We start from the raw sequence: 24,104 nt of genomic DNA on the forward strand, positions 1-24,104 counted from the left end.
GGATATCGTCAGAAATTAACCTTCGGGGTGGAAAGACTGAGCCAAGTGCAGTGAAGGCAGATGCAGGAGGGAAAGTGGAGGAGTGAAAGAGAGGAAGGTAGACAAATGCTGAGTGAGTTGGCAGGCCTGTAAGGCTGTAATTCAGAGAGAGGAATGCATTAATATTTAGTGGTGCTCTCAGGTAAAACAAAATGAGCAGAGCAGGCCCGGCTTGACGGGAAAGACTGGCAACAGGCAGAGCTTTAGGTCCACTGGGTGCGCAGGAGTCACACGGACTCACGGCTCCAAGGTTTAGAAGAGGAAGAAGAAGAAACTGTAGAAGGGAGGTGATATTTGCATCAGGAACTGTCAATTTAACGACACACAGTTAGCGATCCACACACAAGAGGTCCTCAGACCCCCTGGAAACACGTCCTGAACCCAGTGTGCATACTTATAGTAAAGGAAAACAGAAAGGAAAAAAGCAACCCAAGAACCGTCCTGAACAAATCTGAAAATAATTGGAGATATTCTGAAACATGGCAGATCAAAACTGCCCAAATTGAGAGAGAAACCCAACACTGGTAGCAGCATGATGGGCCATTAATTAACGAGCTGATAAAAGCAGCGACACATGTCATCACTTCAAGCTATGCAGCGAACAGCTTGGCTCAACGGATGATAAATCGGTCCTCCACTTTGGACCAGACAAAAATATCCCTGAAATGTTTTGCTGTGAAATTTTGTACAGGCATCAGTGATCCAGTGGTCCTTGAGTTTTGCTCCATGAGGTTGAAATCTGTCGTTTTAAAGTGTGTGAAGGATTGAGGGGCAGAAATGGACCAGAATCGTTAGTGAATAATCACCTGAAAGCAAGAATCACTGCCGAGCTGCTGCCTTAGAAAGAGCCTTTTTGTATCGACAGAAGGGGAGGGTCCTGTTTAACGCATGGACCGGTGGTGATTAGCGGATATGGCGTCAAAGGCAAAGCCCTCATTCCAATGAAAGCTGCTCGGCGGCGCATGAAGCCAGCATGAACTCCCCCGGCGTAAAAATAACCTTGATCTTCCTCATGGTGCGAACCCAAAGAGCGCGTGCACGAGAGACTTCCACCAGCCGTGTCCGATAACCTCTACATCAGCTCTCCGCTAACTTGAATGAGGACGGATTAATTTAATCATGCGGCTCTTCACGACTTTCCTAATGTTATCAGACCGAACGCATCGAACTCTGAACGTGAGACGACTCTTGTATCGTTCTGTATTCACTGTTTTAAAGCCACTTATCTTTCAATGGAAGCTTACGGGGAGAATTATTGTCAGGGCCCCAGAGCATCACAGGATCTTGTTATCAGACAGCTTGACCACTATTTCAAATTGGCTCCAAAGCCTGGTGTTGTTCTTGGGGGAGCTACTTCCGTTCAGTCCGCGATGTTGCACTGCTGTGTTTCTACAGCAGCCCAGAGCAGACAAACCTAGAAAGGACTTTTAACTTGAAGGATGAAGATTGCCCAGGTGGTTACGATCTGCAACCACAGGGTTAGATGCCACGAAGTCCAACGCAGCTCCAAACCTTTAACGACCAAATAAGTGTCTTTCTCATCAGCCTCAACTGCAGGTTGTGTGTTGTGCTAAGGCTGATTGAATGTTTGCATCCTCACATAATGAAGCGAGTAGTGTCCGCGGTAATCACTCCCCGGTGCCACACAGCCAAAAAGATGCGTGAAGATGCGTAGTTACGCACCACTTCCTGTTTGACAGATTCTCATTCTCCCCCTCGCAATGATTACAGTGCACCACACGAACATGAGCTGATAGTGAAACCACTCGGATCCACTCTGTACTAGATACAGACATTTGGTACTGGGTTGGGTTCTGAACAAGGTTTTAAATACAACCTCTCTCTTCTTTCCAACAGTAACACGTATTCAGCGTCAAGTTTCTAGGAGTAACAGCTGATTTGCCGTCACGTCTACTAATGAGGATCCTTTACAAATAAACTGTTCACTTTGGATCTGCCTCGTTGGGGTTAAGTCCTTGAGGGGTAATGAGGTAAAAGTGTCAAATGCATCAAAAGGATTGCTGAGCGGCACATCTTACCGACAGTGATGGAGAGAGAGAGAGAGAATCTGCCCGATGAGAAGGAAAGACACTGACAGAGACGGAAAACAGTGGGAAGGGAGCCGACATGAAGCAAAGCATGATGAGCACGGAGTAGAACACTGAGACTTTGATCATGGCCACATGACACCATTAAATCTGGGCAAGGGCGGTGTGTGATGGTCTCCCACTCCCACACCCCCACCCTCCCCTCTGATTCTGGGGTAATGAGGGGTTTGGAGAGAGGGAGAGTGTCCAAAGGGGCAACACATCTCCAGACCCTCCAGCGCTGTTTGACTGTAATGAGGTTGCCGAGAGTTCAGCGCAAATTAAGCGCCGGGCGTCATTAGAATTCTATGATTTCTTTTAAATGTCATGACACTTCTACTTCAAACATAGATACGGCAGAAAGGTGTTTTTTTTTTTTTTCTTTCTTTTCTTTTTCCGACTGTTCAAGTATCCACAAACTCTCTGAGTGACGGAACAAATGAGGCGCTACAAAAACGTATTCTAAAACAGTGCATAAATATTTTCCGAGACCGAGCTTGAGATTTGAAAAAGAAGAGTAATTCCCAGCTCCTGAAAGAGGCGGTTACCCTTACAAACAGTGTAAAGTAGCCCCGGAGTGTCAGACGTATCTTTAATTCAGTGAGAGAAACATGCTCTCACAGTAAGCTTTGCCTCGCCCCTTATTTAGATACAGGGAACTTCATTCCCCCTCAAAGAAGTGTGCGCTCCCTTCAGCTCAGAGGAGGCGAGGCAGTGTTAGAAACTATAAATTGTTAAACTATACGTCGCCTGACGTCTGACCAGGCGTAAACAATGTGGCGCCGGTACGTGCAAAGTGCTTCAAATGTGTTGCGTGTACTTAATTTGAAAGCCCTTAAGAAAAACTCAGAGAGAGAAAAAAAAAAAATCAATTATTACATGAAACGAAACACACGAGCGAGAGGCTGAGTCCCTGTCACGTCGGTTAGGAGATCCGCTCTGTCATTCTTTAATCAAATTTCACCTCTCACTCCTTTATTTCAAGAGTCTGCTTGTAATTTTTTACATCTTTTGAGAAAACTCACCCCCCCCTTTTTGAAAGAGACTTTTTTTTCTTTCAGCAGCACGATTCCAAACCAGACTTTGGTTTCCAGCACTAGTAGAGAGGTGGAGGAATATACCTGTAGGCTGGTGATGAGAGGCATCAAATAAAGTACCTGGGCCTTGTGGAGAGGGCTGTGAATTGCTCTGGTCCTCATACATATCGAAATTACTGGCGGAATTGCTGCAAATTGCAGCTATCTCCACTCCAGCAGCGCAATCTAGTGCAGATGGAGTGTCTGCCAGGGTACGGCCACACCAATCAGAGACAGCATACCCTCCTGAAGGAAGCAGAGGCAGAGCTGGAGGCTGAGGCATCATTGTGTCAGCGTCCAGCCTGATTGGCAACAAGACCTCAGCTGGCTGGCTGGCTGGCTGGCTGGCTGGCTGGCTGGATCCCTGGACAGGCAGCATCAGTGTGTCGTACCGACTGAAGACGAATCACGCTCCTGAATAATTGATTGGATATGAATGCACTATTGGAGGAGCTTTAACTGAAAACACTTACATGTGCTCTAAATAATAGATTGCAGGGGATTCAAGTCTGTGGAGATATTGTAGTTTATTTTTTTTTTCTCTTTGTCATGCGGGACACGGTATCATATCGTATATTTCCTGTATTTCCTGACAGCTTGGGTTCCCTCCCATAATCACCTCCCCTGGTATGTTTTGATTTGCACTCAGTAGCTCGTGCTGGCACTTTAATCAACATACTAAGCATGTACTGTATAATGCACATGAACACATGTATTCACACTTGACATGCCACACACCGCCCTGTAGTAGTAGAGTCTAATAAAGTGTCCTCGTAGATTAGATTTTCCAGAGCTTTTGCCTCAGAGATGCAGCTAAGGAGGGGAAGAGTGCATACGCTCGTGGTCACATGCCAGATACACTCATGCATTTTTGAAAATTTGTATTAAATATCCATCTGCATCCGTCTGCATTAGGGCATGCAGAGAGCACAGCAGTGTGAAGTTTCTCAGAGACATCATTAAATGAGGCTTTGCAGTTATAAAGCACATAGTATTTTACCCTTTCAAGGATAATGCTGTATTTTTTTTTTTCTCCAAGTATTAAGTGAATAGCCATGCAGGGACCAATGTTATACATAAGCTAAATAAAGCCCTTTTCACGTGGAGCCAATTATTATGGCAGCGACTGCACGAAACAGTGAGGAAGTGAGGAAGAAAACATAGTGTTAGCAAGCTGCCGAGGCTGTACTACCCCATGAAACGGCTTTCTGGATTATAATTATCAGTGGGCACGCTGGCGGGAGGAAATCTGCAGGGTAAAAAAGCAAAACGGGCAGCATGAGCCACATGGGTACAGTGTGTGGGCAGGCGCTGACGGTAAAGAGCTGCACTGAAAAAACAATTGTTTTCCTGATGTCAGGGTCATCGCTAGGTGACGACAATAAGCGCTGTTTTCCTTTAGTTCAACGTGCTGTAACGCTGCAGCGCATCGCATGAATAAAACGGATGTTTTACTCACAGTTCCCTTACAGATGCTGTGTTATTTTGGACCGAGCAGGGAAACTACACTGATTGTAATATGTTACTTAAACAAGCTCAGTCAATTGGAAATGTTCAAATTGCTTAATTCAGATTTATTGCTCTGATGTGTTTTTTTTTTTTTGTTTGTCTGGCTGCGTTCGGTCCTCGACTGACCAGCTGTTGCAGAAGAACAACGGCGCGTCACGCAACATCACATGCAAACAGGGTGTTGTGATGGGGGACAAGAAGGAAAAGACAGAGAGAAAGAGTTTTAATAATGGCTTTCTGCAGAGCCACGTCTGAACCCGAGGTGTGTTTGATGCAAGTGAGCAATAATGTGTAATTTGCCACGCTGGTTAGACTTTCAAAATAAAGCCTGCTGACAAAGAGTTCACATGTTGTGGAATATGAACCGACTGTTTGTGAAGTTGTCGAATGGTCACGGTTTGGTTAGGTTCAGGAAAACTTTATACTTTACGGTAAATAATGCACTGATCCGACTTTTTCAGTCCTGATACAGATGCCTGGGCTTGCCTGGTGTATCTGTTGATACCTAAATCCGATCCGACACCGTTGTTGATTTAATAATCAACTGTAAACTGGTCTCGGAAAAATACTTGCATGATGGAAGAGAGTACCTCTGTTTTAAGTATTCCAGTAGGCGACAGTTGATGTTGGTTGAGCATCTAAAACAATGAAAAACTAAAACTTTCTGTGTTGTTGACAACGCTTTCAAGCTTTCCATCAGAAACTTTTTGCGTTGTTGAAGTGCATCTGCCAAAGTTATCTGCTGGGCTCTACCGTCTCCTGCTCCTTGGCATAGTGCTTGATGAAATTGGTAGTACTGTACTCTCCAGAACTACCACCACCCCTCGAAACATTTACTTTGCAGACATTGCAAACAGCCATCAAACTAGTTGGTGTGGCAAGCGAGAAATATCTCCACACAGCCGACTCCTTGGCTCGCTCTATGTTGCTTAACGGTTAACGTGCTGCTGACGAGTGATGTAGGATGTGCTGTGACGGAGGAAAAAAAAAACTGCATCAGCCTGTGGATCTGATAATATTTACGATCCCTGATCCAGCTATGTTGTCGATATCATGGCCGATATCCGCTCTTAATATCGTATCGGTGCACCCCTACTAGGAAACATAACTTGAGAACAAATCACTTGTAACATTTGCTCAAATTCAGGAACAAAAAACTCTCTGGAGGTCCAGTCACCCGTCCCTCCACCCCCGCTCTCGCTCTCTTCCTCTCAATACTCCTTCAAGAGGTGAAGCTCAAGACCACTGACCAGGCTGCTATTTATGATGCCTTGGGTGTGAACACGCTGTGTTCGCTGTCACTGAGTAGGACCAAATCACTTGAGAGAGCCGGCGGTTGGTGAACTAATCGCCTCCTCATCCCGACATAGACCTATTTGCATTCGACGCACGCTGAATACATGACGCACTTCACTCACACTCCACACCGAAACCCATTAAACCACCCAAATTCTACTTCAGTGGAAACACTTGTGTTGAAAGAGCACGCTGATATGTTGTAGCATATATAAACTGACAAGTCGTTTCTCTAGCGGAGTCTGAAGTCACCTGATGCAAACAGCTCACAGGCTTTTCAGCGTTAATATTTGCTCACACAAGAAAGGAAAACAAATAATAAAGCATGACAAGGACGAGTCGCTGCTCTGCACAATAGACCAACAACAAATATATACTGCAGGAATACTTTCAAATGTCCTGTAATTCTTACATTATGGTTATGGGGGCTATTGTGAGAAGCAGGCAGAATGAGGAGCTTTGACAGCGATGTGACAGCAGTGTTTTAGAAACAATGGAAGCGACACGTGTGGATGGATGGCGAGCACCTGGCGGAATAATGAGGCTATTTATTCCCTCTAACGGGAACAGAGAGAGTTCAGGGGGAGACTGTGTGGAGGTTTGTGGAGAGTTTCTCTGAGCTGTGACCTTCCTGCAAGGTAGCAGCCTTTATTGACTCCACGGCAGTCTCAGAACAGCCTCTTATGCACAATGTGGCCGCGCATGTATATGAGCTCGTTCATACGCGGGCTCGGTTATGCATTTATGCATGAGCATGTGCATCTTGTACAATACGCCGACGCTGAAATCTCCATTTTATAGAGGATTGCAAAATGTTAGAAGGCATAAAAACAAGTAGTCTACAACCAGAAGTAGTCCGTTATAAATTTGTTATGAATGAAAATATAAAAAAATAGCTGTGTTTAATTAATTTTTCAGGTTTAGCCCCGTCTTCACTCTATGCTTTAATTTATGCATCGCTTCCTTCTGAACAACCTATTGGATTTTTTTCCCCCCTCTTGAACTTCTGTTTCTTCCCTCCTCTTTCTCCTCACGGCTTGTTTGCTAACAAATCCGCACTAAAGCCTCTCATCTGTTTGATTTTTAGAGCTATTTCACGTTTTTTTTTTGTTTTTTTCATGCGCTCATCATCTCTCTAATATTTCACCTGCCCACTCAGTTCTAAACTCTCTCATGTCTCAATGTATAATGCAAATTCACAAACTGTTTGGGTAATGTTCAAGCTGTGCGGCGGAAGGCCTCGCCTTCCAATGAGGCAGAAGCATCACCTATCTATTAAAGACTGGAGTAATAAATCTCCCGGAGCCCGATCGATCAGCGCTCAATCCGCCTCTCTTCACTAACCTGTGAGTGGTGAAAGGCTCTGACTCTTGACCTTGCTGCTGTCAGCGGTGCTGCCGCCATGCTGGGAGAAGAAGCAGCAACACATGATTGGATTGTCTGGCAGATTCTCACAGATGAACCACTGACAGGGTCAAGGCACGTCTGCAGCAATTGGTTTAGCTGGGGGTTTTCACTGGGCGCAGGCATGCTCTCAGAGTAATCAGCCCTGTTGTCTATCACGGACGTTTCTGCAGGTATACGTGACGTAGTTCCATCGTGGACTTCAGGGCTATGCAAACTATTCGAGGAGAAGAGAGGAGAAGGGGAGGCTTGTGAATAACCCCCGCGAGTGTGATCGAATGTTTTTTTTTTTTTCAAACCCTCGGTTCTTCCTTTTTCCCCTCCATGCCGACCTTCTCCGGCTTATTTCAATCGCACAAAAACTGTCCACGGACAAAATAATTGAAAAAAAAAAAAAAGTACACAAAGGGAGGCAAAATGGGCTGTCATCCTCACAGGAATTGTGATGTTCTTTGATTTGTGCTCTCTTTTGTAGATACAGTCCTCTTTAGATTTTCTGCTGCGTGACAAGAATATAAATACGAGCCTCAGGATGCTGCATTGTGGCGGAGGCAAGCTGTGGAGGATAAATGTGTGTAAGGACGTGTTTATGCACGGCTCTGTGGGAAAGAAAGAGATTAGGAGGAAGGGAAATGATAGAAAAAAAATACAGAAAAATAGTTGCATAAGGTAAACATGACGAGTGACTGTGTATGAGACGCTACATGCTCTGTGACATTTCTCAGAAATGTCTGTAAATTCCCTGCCCTGCTCCGGAGATGAATGCCCTTAAGAGCCCTTCATGAGAGAGAGGATGTGGTTTTGAGCAAACTGTTTCCAACAACGGCTGCTAAATCGCCACATTACTGCAAATCTCTGGTTCAACGACACACGCGGGCTGTAACCCTTTCATGCTCCCCCCCCCTTTTCTGTTTTCTCAGGACGTCAGACGACTCGACGGAATGAGCAATTTTGGCCCTATTTCATCACATCTGCTCCTCCAAGCCGCGTTCGTATGTGTGCTCTGGCGATGTGCGTGGACTGTGTGTTCTCTCCGGAGCCGAGATGAATGCGCTCCCCTCCTGCTGCGAGTGACTCCTCTGTTTCTCTCAGCGCTGAGCAGTCGTACAGGCTGCGAGCTAATTGCCAGAGACTCGGTGCTGTCTCGCGCCGATCTGAGAAACATGGGTAGGACTCCTGCCACAGGAGCGACATAAAAGATGCTTTGGGAACTGGAGCCGAGATGAAAAGAAAGACAACAGGCATGTTTGGCACTTACACAGCATACCTACTGATTTAGCATGTGCATTTTATGTGGATGAGCGTGGGCGCATCGGTGTAAGCAAAAAATGTTTTTCCGTTGCTTTTCAAAATTTCTCAGACTCTCTCGGTACACGCTGTTTTCTCTCCTCAGTCTTTTCAGGCTGCCCCTTTTTGATGTGAAGTGGCCCTCACTCGCTTAGGACTGACACAGACTGTCAAACGCCCCTCTCCAAATTACAGTTATCCCCCCGCCTGGCTCCCATCTGTACCCTCACTTTCGCATAAACACACACAAATACGCAAATGTCTGATTCTTAGCAGCTCACCTCCCTATAATCACGTGAACTTACAATACTCGGGGCGGGCTAAGAGCTCAATTATAGCGCTCGCCGCATGCCCCACTTGTTAAAGGTGAGCGGTATGCAAAGCGGCTAAAGCTGCAATTTTCTGCAGAGTTTTGTGCAATTCTTTTGACAGGCAGGAGAAAAGGACCGTGCAGGGACAGGGCAAAGAAAAGGGTTTGCTCTCCTATTTCTTCCTCAGTTGGCAGCTGTAAATGTGTCTTTAATGAGGCAGCGAGCCGAGGAATGTTAGATCACAACGAGACGCTCGTCGGATGGAGGACAACTTCCAGGCAGAGCGGCGAAGACACATGGGTCTTATTACACTGTTCTCCCTCTCGCGCTGCTGGGGACCATCACAGCAGTATGATGATGTGACACGCTGTGGGCCATCGTTGGCAAAAAAAAAAAAAAAAGAATCAGTAAATACTTGAAGGGAAAAATGACACTGTTGTGGGTTATTTGGTGGCGCTGGAATTAAAGTGAAAAAGCAGCTGCCTCTTCTGTCGACACACCACCTTTTCCTTTATTACATCAATATGCTAATGACCAAAACAAAAGCAGAAGTACCTGCGATGGTCAGGTAGGCATGCAAGACATTTGACTCCGATGGTGAGGGCCCCTTCAAGTGTACAAGACGGTTATAAAACAGATGCGGAGAGCGATGACTGGAGGTGAAGATGGACGACGTGTCTCCACTTCCTCCCCTTGTACAAAAATGACAACACAAAAATATCCCTGATGTGGGCGCCGCCGTCTTGCGTTTGGTGATGTCACGTGAAGAAAGAGTCTTTGCAGAGTAGAGAGAGTCGTGTCATCTCGGGCATCGTGGAGCCTCTCGATAGTTCCTGGAAGTTAAGCTGCAGATTCTAGCAGCCCGGCTCTGTAAAGCGGCCCATCAACAAATCATGTATTATCTATGAACTGTCAGTCATCCATCGTACTTCTGGTCTCTCTGTAGTCATGCATTTAAATTGCCAGCTAAGAACTTCCTGGAACCGTCTGAAAGTCTCCGTGAGTCACGTCACGATCTGAAATCTTAAAACTACTGCTGCCGTGCCACCGTGAGGTCACAGCCTCTTTTCATGGCAATCATATGAAACCCAAACTCATCCGTCATGATGTTGGGGTTCAGTTCCATTGTTTCCTTCCTCGTGTGACATGTTGTGTTTCCTCCTGTCTTGTCTGACTCTCCCTCCCCTGTCAGTCTCACCAGTCCCTGATTAGCCTCCTGTATATTTATCCCACGTGTTTTCCCTCTTTGTGTTGTCAGTTCGTCTGCGTCGGCTCGGTGTTTATTCCTCGTCATTCACCTGCGTTCCTGCCTGTGTTCCCCGCTCTTTATTCGCTTTGTACCTCGCTTTTGTATCTCTTCATTTCTGGGTTTTTCTGCCTGTTTTCTTCTTTTCCATCTTTTGTCTGACTGGCGTTCGCATTTGGGTCCTTGTTTTGCTCCAACCAAAACACCAAACATGACAGGAAATTAATTTGAGTAGAAGTAGTTTGTAGTTTAGCCCATTTACTACCATGGAGCTGGTGGGATTTCTTGACCTATAGTGTACAATAGCCTCCGGGTACAACATAATCATACATCAGACGAGCCTATGTATGATCTCACAATGCATTTCTGATGCTGTAATGTCTCAATAACAAGAGTTTAACATAATAATAACGTTGGCTGGAAACTGCCAGGTCACACGGTTTATGGAAAATGACAGCTTGAGGTGCAGACAGACCGATAAATGTGAAATTATGATACAGCCAAGCCGGCATTATAGCACAGAGTTCAAGTACACAGTGGATATAAGGTCCTGGCCTCCTTGGCAAATGTATATACAGGCAGTATGACAACAAAGGAGGTCTGAATATATATTTAATGTGTGCTCAGTAATGCAAGTTGTATTGGATGCAGCATACAGTTGCTTACAGCTGCACACTGAGGAGAGCGTTCTGTGCTGTGGATAGTGTTGCACAGCCATCGAGCAGATATTGTTTGGAGTCATCACGAGGCTGAGTTATCTGTTCATTACTGTAAAGTCACGTGGAAAAGGAGTTGTTGTTTTTTTGTGCCTGCTTATTTTGGTGCAAAAAGGATCCAAATAAGAGGGTGGCAACAGGCAACAACACAACCCAGTGAGCATTATCACAAGGTGAGAGAGGGATGAAGGTTCATATGTGAAAATACAACAGCGTCCAAATGTTGCACCATGTTAAGTTTCAGATCAAGTGAGTCGGCGGTTTGCCCTCACGCTCTCGCCTCTCTCTGATTGTATCTCATTGTGCGGTTGGATATGTATATTTTGTTAATATATCAGTAACATTTCACCGAAATTGCAATCCAAAAAGCCAAAATGTGATCTGAAACAACAACAACAGTCTGACATTACAACATCTGGTCCTGCATCTCTCTCGCTATTTGGGAAACGACAGAAACTGTCAGCGAAACAAGGACACGATCCATAATATTTTCATCATCTTTGAGTTCTCGCCGCCTCAGGCTGAAGTTGTTTTTTTTTTTCTTTTTTTTTGAGGAAATTTAATAAGGCCTATTTTCAGTTCACGTCTTCTACAGCTGGCTTATTAAACACTTGAGTAACCATATTAGCATTTCTGTTTTAGATTAAAACAATCCATAAGGGCTACATGTGTCTAACTTTCCCTGCGGGATGGGGCGGACAGATTTTCACCAGAATATGGTGTTGTGGGCGATTATGGTGATCAGACTCTGCACATGATAAGGCGTAAGTGGCATTGCACATCTGCAAGGAGTGGGTGTTGACAGTTGAAGGTCCTGTGGGAGCAGCCAGATGTGAAGGCGTACAAACAGTCCTGAAACAGACTTTTAATCTGAAGCACCTGCCAGAAGGGAGGGGATAAATAATTCGAGGTCGAGGCTTAGAGCGGTCTGCAACCATGTTTGCTGAGTCAGGTGGTGTACGAGTCCTCGAGGGAAGGCAGGTTGGTGCCTGCGATGTTTTCATTATTTCATCATCCCACTGAGTATTTCTACCATTAAGAAGATGTTTTTTTAAAAAAAAAAAAAAAGCTGTGGTCACTCTAAGTTCAAAACTGGCTCAAAAGGAGTGTTTCCCACACATACAGTTGTTTTCTTAGAGTTAGAGAATGACACCATCCATGACTGATTAACTAGTGGACAATCTGTTCCCACACATGCTCTGCAGAGAAAAACAGAAGCTGTCTGGTATCACATCCCTCCTGTGAACATACCGACGGTGCTGCAACCACTCTCATGTCTCATGTAGGCCTATGAACAAGCTTGTAAATGCACACGGTTCTTGCGATGTCGTACGGTGCTTGTTGGTTTCTTGACAAAGCTCCAAAATAATGATTGGCCCATATTTTTACATTATATCAAATATACTGCAAATTACAGCAAACCCTGCAAAAATCTACTTTAACTCAGGGAGACAGGGACAAGTCTGGGCGGTTCAAGCATTAATGTATGACCTGTCCACTTATAAAATCCTGGAAGCTTCCTGTTGGGAGCTCACTGCCTTTATATTTCCATATTCATGACATTTTACATGAAACATTAAATGAATTGGACTTAGACCTTCATGTAGACCACATTTCACCTACCAGGATAGAGTATACATATATATGTTCTTTCATTCAACCTACAAATGAACCAATTATCACAGTTATTACGCACATTTGCATTGTGAGACACATTGCTGTAACCCCTGTTTACGAAAAGGGCCCAAAGACGCCATTCAGAAACCAGCACAAAATCCCAGTTGGTGCTCACTGGGATCCTTTATAGCCTGTTCTTTTCCTGCCATGTGGCCTGCTAGGCATGTACAATTGAAGTAACAGCTCATGTTCCGACTTCCACAGCTAGCACAGGAAGTAGCTGGGCCTTTACACATAATTTAGTCTCAACCTTGAAAACTTCCATTGTGGCCACAGTGTTGAGTGTGGTGAAGGAGGTGGCGTGGGGAGTCTCAGAAAAGACTGGTGTCCCCAGAGGTACAGTCATTTATGTTGGAAGAAAAAGAGCAGTGAGGCGAATACACATCCCTGGGGGATTCCAGAGCAGAATATGAATTTCCACAGCTTCGCCTGTTGCATCCTGTCCTTCAGGGAAATTGGTGGTAGTGGAATACTGTCTGTGAGTTGAGCAGAAAAAGTTGCATATAGTGCAATAACTCTCTGTGATAGATGTTGCAGAAGAGAGTGCATAATGACTGCTTCATTAACCAATGTGAGTGCCCGCGAGGCGAGCAGCAGGGGATCCAGCAGGGGGCCACCACTAGTTCTTTTTTTTGAAGAAGACGAACTGAGATCACCGGTGTGAAAGAAGCTGTCCTGTAGTTGTCATCCCGGTCATGAAATCTTCATAGGATCAGTAGCATTGTTCAGTATTTGTAGTAAGTGAGATCCAAACACAAACTGAGTGATCTGCTTAAGATCTGCGTGAAGACGGGAGCCAGTTGGTCACCGCAGGCCTTCAGACAGAAGCGTGAGATGCCATCTGGTCTCGGGGCTTTCCTGGTATTTTGTCTCTGACAGAGTCGCAAGACGTGCTCTTGTCTGTCGCAGAGACACTAGTGGAGGGGTGAAGGGCGATAACTCGGAATTATATGTTGTGTCGAATGAGTCGAGGACGGGAAGCTTTGAGCTTGTCAGTGCAGCTGGTGTCAGCACCAGTTTCATCATGATATGATACTGTATCAAGCTTTCGGAGAGAATGATTCGATATTTGCTGGTGAGGTGACACCAGGCGCTACAATATGATCATCGATTTGATTCAATTCAACAATACAAAATGCTCATTTAACACAATCGGTCACAGAAGAAGCTGCCACTCTTTTGTTTTCTTAACAAGACATAAATGATTTTCAGTAATTGTAGGCTCAGTCAAACAAAGACTGTCTTTTCCCCTATTCATAGCTTGACAAATTGCGTGTATTATCTTAACTTTTCCTTTTCTCACCCAAGTCACTACATCTCCTGGCAGAATATCGCATTAAAATTTCGGCCTGCATGTACATTTTTTGTAGCCTGATGTTCTGAGATTGCTAATATTGTCGTAGCGAGAGTAACAAGTCATCTGACAGCAGAGTGAGATGTCCTGTTTGTCCGTTGACCCATCTTTTCTCCGAAGTCCATAACATTTCCACACTGCTTAATTAATCATGAGACTGGAGTCTTCATCAGGATGTTCATGACTGCTTGTAAGTGCGAGCAATGTTTGCATGTTTCGGGAGGGAGGAGCGCCTGGATGTACAAGGTAGCAGAGATCTGATTTCAAAATAAAGGCTCATCTTTAAAGCATATATATACATATATAGCTATACTTGTTGTTATGTATTTTGAATGACAGCTCCATGTTCTCCATCTGCGCTGACACCTCACTATGTCACAGTATCAGTGAGCTCAATCGGATCACTGGTCTGTCTTCCCAATATGTTCACCACATGCTTTCTGGATTTGTAGTTTTCATCTTTAAGTTGGAAGAAGATAAATGATCAGAGGATTTGAAAAGCTGCAGTAAGCATCCTTTAATACCCTGTGACAGTGTGTTTCTGCACCCAGCGGGATACCCAATACACACTGTCTGTATTTGTGCTGTTCATGGCTGGTGTTTGCTCTGTTAAAATCCCCCAGAATAATGAGACGAGCGTCTGGGTGTTGTTGCTCCATACTGGTTATCTGGTTAGCCAAGCGCTGCAGCGTCTCCCTCACACAGGCTTGATGCGGGATGTAAACACTGGCCAGAATAAAGGAGGAACACTCCTGTGGCGAATAAAACGGCTTACCATAAATGAAAAAGAGCTTGAAGGTGAGGGCAACACCGTGACATCAATACAGCAACCTTCACTGATACAGAAGCAGATTCTGCCTCTCCTAATTTCTCTGATACGCCCTGATACGTGGTTGACGCCTTGAAGTAGAAAACCAGGCAGATGTATAATGCACTGTCCAGGGTGGATTGTCCTCGCCGGTTTACGTGACTGAGGAGTCCTCGCTGGTTCTGTTCTGAAGAGTGAAAGTGTGTCGGTTTAATTGCCCAGAGAGCAAAGATTCATTCGGCTTGCAGCGCTCCGAGTGCTCGCATGTTTTCCCCTGTAGCTTCAGGGAACTCCTGCTCATTAAACTAGAACATCCATAAAACTCCCCGCGTGTGAATTTCTCACACGTTCTCTCATAGTGCCAAAAATGATAGTAAGGGATAAGTTGCTTCTAAAATCCGATAATGTCTGTTATTCCTTTGCGGCGAGAGGGGGAAAAAAAAGGAAAAGAGAATCGATTTTACCTCTAAGTTTGGAGTTTTTTAACATTGTTCGCATCATTCTTAAACTTCACGTGACACAAAATGGGCATTGATCAAGGAGAAAAGTCGCCTGCAGCATTAAAGAAAAGATATTTAAAAAAAAAAAAAAAACTGAATGGAAATAAACGGATGACAGAAATCCAATCCAGCAGTTGGTATGATAACAAATGAATATTAATTCCCATTACTCTGAGCTACCACAAAACTAGAATCCCATTTAGAGGTATTGATTAAGCTGTTAATGCTCCACTGATTAATAAAATTGAGTACGGCTCGAGAATGTTAAGCGCTTCTGTGTTTTTCTTCTTGTACACGAGGATCTGATCTGTGGCTGAGTGTGATAAGATGATCCTCGTGAGCTAAACGAACCGGCTGGACACACGGTCGACGTGGGAACGAGTGAGTTCCATTTCCCAACGTGCACTTTCAAGAGTTTACCTCCAATTATACAGAGGTGTACAAAAGCACACACACTGCTAACTGAAGTAGATGTACAGATACTTTTGTAGAGGAAAACACTGGTGAGGCAGAATAACAGGTTTGAGTAATCTACTCAAGTAACATTATGAAACTACAGGCTCTGAAAAGTGAAAAGTATCCCTCTGAAGGTCATTTCTACTGGCCATTTTTGTGCCAAGCGATCCAGGCAGTTCCGTCTGCTGTGCCTGATATGCACTGAAAGGTTGAAATCAGCATATCTATAACTAACTGTAGCTGTCTTAGCTCAGTTAGCCATGCAGCTAGTTTAATTTAATGTTTAATGTTCACGGGCAGAGCAGGCTAAATTTGGTAGACAGCTCTGTGAAATAATACGTAGACGTCATCGTGTCACAGCTGCTTCTTTGTTCACCTTCTTCTGATAATTTCATTTCACTCTCATACTGTTTTCAACTAACATTCTCACACATTGCCCCTCTAAGTACAACAACAAAGTGTTTGTGCTTCGTAAAAATTCCCATCTCTGCAATTAAACCTTCGTGCCCCTGACAATGTGAACAAAAAGATGACAGTAAAACCAACAGCTAAACTGTGCGCCGCTAAAACACTTCAGACACATTCCCTCTGAATGTCACCACCCTGATGATGGGTTTGACAAAAAGACAAAGGGACAAAATGTCAGTGGAATCTGGCTGTGTCAACTTCAGACTGATATTCTGTAATTGCACAATGCACAGTGGCGTAACACTTTTTGAGTCTTCTTATAATATCTTGCTTGTACACAAATCAGCACAAATCACAGCCGCAGTTTATGGAGACAAAGGCAGGAGAGAGGACGAGAACATGACAATGGATAATTTGTCCATCCTTTTTTCTGCAGGATTTAAGTGCTGCTTTCAAGGCGAGAGACTGAGGTACGCAATTGTAACAGGCCATCTGGAAAACTAGGTTAGTCTCTTTGGGACGGCATTAAACTGTTTCAGGACCTATATTACAGGTAGACAAGTCTACATCAGCCTCAGAGACCAGGTGTTGAATAGACGTGAATGGCAACAAAGGAATTGACTTGACCCAGTTTTGCTGCTCTTTATACATGCTCCTGGGGGAGAGATTATTCAGCAGTATGTTAGTTTTTACAAATACACACACAGCATCCCAAAAAAAACTAAGTATATCTTTCTCTCATCATTAGGACCCAAATTATATTTGCATATCTGCTGCCTGACACAAACAATATCCAAATAACTGCAAATGAGAGAGGCATGATGTCCTTTCCATTTAAAAGAGGAAGCGAAAAATAGGTCTCAAATTAAAAGACTCATGCTTTACATCAAAAGGAAGATACCGACTGCATATAAACAGAATGTGAGGTTGCAGACCAAATCATTATCCATGACTCGCTGTGAGAAACACACATCATTAAGCGATAACAACAGCCTGTCTTAAATCAGAGAGGTGCACAACGGTAGCAGTTTTATAAATGACGCTACGCTTAAAATGCAGTCAGATTAATTGACACCTAAGCTGCCAAACTGCCAAATGAAAAAGATATCCTCATTGATTTTTTTTTCCCCAGAACTGGCCACTTTTTATTTGCCTCACGCGTCTGGGACCGCGTCGGCTCGAATTTTTCTCACATGTGCATTTTTGTCGTCCTGCAAATCTCTCAGGAACTATTCGCTCTCAAAAGAACGCAGGATTTGTTAACTCCGTTCATGTTTTATTCATTCGTCCTTCTTCTTTTGCTGCTGACAATTATTATCACGATCATCCTAATGAAAGTTTAATAAACATAGAAAAATATGCTACATTAAGTCAGAATTTATCTGTTTGTTTAGATGAAGAGAAATGCACAGATCTTCAGAGTTAGCGCTCGGCATCAGTGAGCAGTATCGGCTTGGTGGAGGTAGCTGCAGTGAATTTCTTTCTGGGCTGCAGGCAAGCACGGATCCATTTTTCATTTTTGCCCTGAGGGTAATCGATGATGGGGGTGACGAGACAACAGCACACCCTGAATGAGGAAGGGTACTCTGAAAGGTTCAAAGTAGCTCGCCGGCTCATTCAAATTCACTCTGCTAAACCCTGAGCTTTCCATATTCCCACCATGTTCCTACAGCGTACCATAGGGAGAACTAGCTGGCACTCTAACCACGTTTTTTATTATGGGCTGCTCTCTGTAATGGCCTCAGGTCAGCAGAGAGACCTAGATCTCCATTAATTCACATAAACTCTGCAAACGCTACAGTATATACAAGCAGTTCTATGTCTAGCAAGGGCACAGAGTGTCGAAGGTGCCGGAGAGCCCAGAACCAGGCGAGCCCAGCTTATATTATGGAATTACAGAGCAGCAGTGCCGAATGCTTCAAACCTGTTTACATGTCGAAAATGATTAATTAGTGAAGGAGCAAATCTGACGGACAAGTGGCTTCAGTGTCTCCATTTGGTACATAACATATCAATATTTCTTCAATACGTGTCAGGTAACTTTTACATCTGGAGGTTAAGTGATGGCTGGTTAAACCTAAACCTTAAACCTAACCAGACCTTAAGCCCTGCGCAGGCAATCTTGCAACTGGGTTGATACAGTGTCTTCAAAATAGATGTTTTTTTTTGGCGAAAAGATATTAAAAAAATCTCAATAACAGATTCACAAAGTGGGAGCTACAGTGGCAGCTGTACAACTCAATTCCTGCAGATGGCACAAGTGTTAAAAACAGCATGTACTAAGGGACGTTTCCCAGCCGTGGACGTCTGACCAAAACAGGCTACACTCTCATGTAAACACTCAACTGGCTGCACCTGATTGGGCCGCTGCTCCTGGATTTCCAACCAGTCCAACACGGCAGCTGGATGGGAAACCTCGTCTTCTATTACAAAAGCAGCTCAGTGTAATTTGTTTATTTTAGCTCGATAATGTTTTGTTTTTCGTTCTCAGAGGCGCCTCATCGAGTCAGACATCACTCATTTGCATAAAGTATAAAGAATTCAACTCGATGCGAATGCAGAGCGTGCAACGCTAAGCCCCCGTATCTCTAAAGACAACCAGAATGCACTGCACGGTTTTTTTCTGCATAGGCAATGAAGCGAAGCGGTGGTGTATGTAGCACTTTAGCATTTGCGGGTACATCGAGTTGAAAAATTCCTAAAGGAAACATGTCCTCGGTCTGGTAACGGTAATCACCACAGATGAGACACTAAATTAAACAAATAATTTACCATGTGTCATCGTTAATCTACAATATTTATTCTGCCTGCATGCTGAGCTGCACACGGATACTTAATAACGTCCACAGCATTGCTCCTAAAGTGAATGTGTGTATATCTGTGCTTTTTAATCTCGAGTGCTGATGGGAGAGTAGCTCAGCTGTGGTGTGGCACGTCCTCGACCTTGACCATGACCAAGTGTGTGTTTTCACAGAAATAACTTCTTCAGGCTCCACTTACTCTACCAGTTGGATCTCGAGCAGACTGTGAAAGAGAGGTTTTAAAGATACACAGACTCACCGTGATGATAGCTCATTACCACTCTGCTGCTCAAGCCAAATTTCCTTAGGAAACATTTCTGCTAATGCATAGTGCTTTTTTTTTTTTTTTTTCCCAGGGAATGGTGTTTTTGTATAAGCAGGCCAGATTTGGTGATTAGTAATGCAAGATTATGAAAGTGCTTATTATCCCAGTCGTTTCCCCACAGATGCTGATTGGGCAATGAACTTTCTTGTTTAATGACAGGCTGTATGAAGTTTAGAGTTTGTTTTTTTTCACATAAACTTAGTTTTACGTGATGAGTCATCACTGGCAGGCATCTGGACAGCGTCAGCGTGTTGTCACCGTCAGAGAGCCACTGCTCAGGGTTCACCAAGAATCACAGTGCAGTCACAGTACGTACATCGTGCGCTGAGACGGGAGTGCGGTCGCCCTCAAGGTTCTGCGATCAGGACCGAAAGAGTGACTGCTTGAATGGCAGCTAATGGTTCAAAAGTGCAGCTTTCAAGCACAAGCCTGAGGTCCCGTTTTCAACAACAGTATTTAAAGTGCAGTTCACCTCGATGTGAACACTGCAGATAACTGTGGTGACATGGTGGAATGAATGTTGAAAGCATGCTGTGCAAGATTTATCCCTGCTGTTGGCAAATACACCATTTAAAAATGGGTCCATCCTCCTCGGCTAACTGGTGAAAACAGCGAGAGGCAGAGCAGCAAGCGTGGAGGCAAATGAGCTACAGAGCGACTGATCGAAGCAGCGAATCAACAAAGTAAAAAATGTTATTTTCTGTTTCACCGTAGTTACTTTCTGAGGCACAAATAACGTGTCCACACCTCAGAACAACACTAAGTGTTAAATATAAACTTCATCCTGTCATCCTGTGTGCAACTCAGCCCCGCCCTCGGTCAAACAGACCTGCTGCTCTACATCCAGACTTGTTTTTATTGTTTGAACCTTTAGACGGCGTTGTGTAGCTCCCCCTACATAGCACACTTACAAAAATAAGTGCAGAACGACGTAGTGCTGAGGCGCGTCGCAGGGGATGTTTGTGTATACACACATTATAGTCGAGATTATGTAGCAATTAAAGACGGAGATCCCAGCGAGGTGTTGATTACGTCTGTGAAAACAGTGATTAGATGTTGACATGGAGCCAAGCTCCTCAGCTGCAGTTGTTTCGAGTGAAGTCACCTTTCCCGTATTCAGCTTCGTGCGCGCTTTTGTGGTTGTCAATTTTCATATTTAACACCTGTAGTGAGAGAGCCCGAATCCTGTTCTGTCTAACGCTCTTCTGCTACCTGAGCAAATGTCAAACCAATTAAAAAAAAAAAAAGCTTAAAGGCCACTCCGTGATGGAAAGAACAAGCTGTATACGTCCAAATATATATATATATACACACACATGATATATAATGTGAACAGTGTGATCCAATTAATATGTACCAAACATGTGGTGGGTGATACCACTGACAATCTGCTGACATGAGCATACGTCATCTGATCAGACAGCTACACTAACTTTGAGCCACATGAGTGACCCCGACACCTCCACCACCACTGCCGCCTCCTCAACCGCCGCCGCCGCCGCCGCCGCCACCGCCGCCGCCGCCGCCACCGCCGCCGCCGAAATGATTCGGTACATTTAACGGGAAGTGGTGTGAAGGCGAGGCGATTTTTGGCTTTGATGAAGTCGATAATTTCACAGTTGAATTAATTCCTTGCTGGCATTCTTTTCCTGTCCAATTTGAGACGAGGCACGGAGTTATGTGTCACGCTGCCAGCAAGAAAAGAAAAAAACACAAGACTTGGACACTCTGGAAAAAAAACAAAAAAAACCCCACACGTTTCAAGCAGAAGGCATCGGTTGAAAAGCGGCAGGGTTAAAAAAAAAAAAAAAGAAAGAAAAGAAAAGGAAAAAGAATAACACAGTATAATGTTGTTGTGCTTGTCAAAACTATGGTTATCAAATTGCTGGTCTTCTGGGCTCGTGTTGAGATTTTGTAGCTCTCATAAAGTGCACTTCAGATGTTTCTTTTAATTTGCAGCAGTATTCTTATGTCGCTTTCACTCAAGTGGCTTTCATTGTCACAGAACTATCGCTATTACTTGAAGGGCCACATTCGTCTAATGTCTCTGCTCCCATCGCCTTTCTCTCCATCTCGCTCTATCACCATGACTGGCTATTTCACTGTCTGCTTTTTAGCTGGAGTGCTGTAGTTCATGTCATGGTGGCTATCATTATCTTGTTGATGGGATGAAACCACAGGTAGCCGACTAAAGTTGTGTAAATATCTACTTTCCAGGGGCTTCTGGACCGCCGTGGTGCACATGTGCATGAGTCACACATCCGCAAACACGCACAAGCAAGACGCAGCCACAAACTCGAGGCACTTACCGAGCCAGTGTTCGCCGGTGATCTTCCCGAATCCCTCGCGGTAGGACTCCCATCCTCTGAAGAAGTTGACGGAGCCGTCCTCCCTGCGCTGGATCACCTACACATGGCCAAGACAGCAAGACAACGGGGGGGTCAGGGGTCGGATGAGAATCATCTCGCACAGCGCGTTTCATCCTCCTCCTGTGATGAGTCACCCTAAGTCCCACTCGTGGCCGCTGAGCTCATCTAAAACTAAACTAAATGAACTCATAAGCGCTCGCTCTTTCACAAATGAATAATGCAAACGCTCTTCCCGCTAAAAAGGCAATTTGTCGGAGGCTAATAAAAGGAATCCATTAAATCTTGACTGACTTTGAATCGAATGGCCATGGAATCTGCATCCTTAATTGAAATCTCAAAAAGAAGAGAGAGAGAAGATATTCATAGAACAATAATCTTAAATACACAAAGAGAGATGACATTCTGTACAGTGAGTCATAAAATCCTATGAAGCTGTGATGTGTGGAGAAATGATGTGGTAGGGGTTTTATACATCAAAAAACAAAGGAAATATGAGCAAATAGCAAATATTTGGCTCAATTGTGTGTGTGAACATGTGTGATAGTCCAGAATCTGTATCACCCCAATGAAAGAGTTTATCCACTATAAAAGCTGAATACCATGTGTCAGGCTGAGGACGAGGGGGAAATTGGAAACGTGCTCCCGAAGAGGAAATGCATGCAGATGGAAAATAGTCTGGGACTCGCTGTGTTAATGTTAAAATGACAAAGGAAATTCCAAGAGACAGTTTTTATGTTCGGCGCGACTAATCCCCCGACATACCATAAGGAACCAGATGGCACCAGCAGCCATATTTGCTTTTTAACATCAGACAAAGAACAAAATCCTGCCGAGCAATGGCAAAATCTTCACCCTCATCGTTTTGATCCTCGTAATTGTCTTCATTGTGATCGTCTTAATCATCATTACTGGATCATCATCACTTATCAACACCATCATCTAGATACTGAAGGGATTTTCTGCCCCTATTTTCAAAGACACGACGCTCGGTTCTGCATCTCCTTATTCAGAGCTCTGGGAATTTCTCCAACATAATTTCCACAGATTGATTTCCCCTTCTTTTAATCTAGAGATATGATCATCTTCAGACATAGATCATGTTTCCAGATTCGAGCCCCCTTTTCCTCTGATCAGTTAGGACTTTTTTTCCCAGGAACCTCACCTGTCCCGCGTTTCACTTTTTCTTTTCTACCCAGCGCGTCCTGTGGTTTTTTCTCATTCAGTCTTTCAGCATGGAGCTCATCCCTCGCCAGCCAATACATTCGAGACAGCAGCTAAAACACCTCCAACGATAAGTCAATTATATATTATTCAGACTGTAAACTACAGCCGGACTGACACTGAGTCTTCAGAGGCCAACTGTGATATGGATATCTTTTAAAACGTAATCAAATCGAATACGATTTGCTCTTTTTCTATATATTGCGACTAAGATACAAACGGTTTCTAATCAGCCTCAAACCTAGTTTTGCATTTATGTACTGTGATCTCATGTTTCTGACTGACTGGTGGACTATATGAAGATTTCTGCAGTAAGTTGATATTGGCTGATATACTGTATGAAGATTAGAGATGCATGATACATATTAAACCAGCAAATGATCGGCCTCGTATAGGCAAATTGATATTATCAGCTGAAGAAGTGCAGCCTGTCTACGTGTCGTCTCCGGTGTGAACGTTTCAGCGGCGGACATTTAAAGTTTTCAGTCGTTTTCGGTCAATTATTGTTCATCAGTATCAGCTGAAAAGAAGACATATCCTGCCTCCCTACAAATATACTTAAGTAGTTGCTTAAAACATCTGGGCATTGTAATTTTCAGTATTCCAACAGGGGTAAACAATGCATTTGTTGGGGGGAATAGTTTTAACTGTGGATTGATCCACAGTCAGTGTGTTATTTTACTTTGCTTCACATCCATAATCCTGCAGCCAAGACGAGTAAAGTGGCCTTGTCCATGGCAGTGATGGAACAGTTTGGCTCATGATCTGTTTTCAATAGCTCATTAAAAAGCAACGTTATCACCTCAAACAGCTGGGTATCGTAGTTTTCATCATTCCAACAGGGGTAAAAGGAGCATTTGTCTGAGACTAGTTTCAGCTGTGGATTAATACACGTTTGATGAGCAGGCTTGGTTTGGCTCGACCCCAACGCACTCGGTCCTGCTGTCGTAAATACTCAGTAGAGAGCTTTTGTTCATGGCAATGATGGAACATCCAAGCCTCTGTTACACTGTAGCTCATTGATCTGATTCTAATATTTTTTGGGAAAAGGAGGTCAATTTCACAGAGAAATAAGATGTTTTCCCTCTTTGGCTCAACAGCCCCTACTTGTTGAAGAGGGGGAAAAAAAAAAATCCTTGTTGTTTTGGTCTTTTTCATGGGATATCATGAAAAACAGAGAATATCACCACACTTGTCCTTCAATCTGTTTATCC

The 24,104-nt window shown here is 44.1% G+C and overlaps 1 protein-coding gene and 1 long non-coding RNA gene across 14 annotated transcripts in view; one reads left to right on the forward strand and one right to left on the reverse strand.

Annotated features, from left to right (window-relative positions):
* The window catches only part of fibcd1 (fibrinogen C domain containing 1), a 214,716-nt gene that overhangs the window by 18,596 nt on the left and 172,016 nt on the right, over nt 1-24,104 (reverse strand). For all 13 annotated transcript variants that reach the window (XM_037117100.1, XM_037117104.1, XM_037117103.1 and 10 more), the window contains one exon: nt 21,610-21,706. In XM_037117100.1, the coding sequence (XP_036972995.1) occupies nt 21,610-21,706 (97 nt within the window). The remainder of the gene's footprint in view (nt 1-21,609; nt 21,707-24,104) is intronic.
* On the forward strand, nt 15,647-21,647 carry LOC119029906. The gene is made up of 3 exons (XR_005078127.1): nt 15,647-15,691; nt 16,611-16,644; nt 21,518-21,647. It is a non-coding gene; the product is annotated as an uncharacterized LOC119029906 (long non-coding RNA).

Source organism: Acanthopagrus latus, chromosome 12 (genome assembly GCF_904848185.1).
Source record: "Acanthopagrus latus isolate v.2019 chromosome 12, fAcaLat1.1, whole genome shotgun sequence".
NCBI lineage: Eukaryota > Metazoa > Chordata > Actinopteri > Spariformes > Sparidae > Acanthopagrus > Acanthopagrus latus.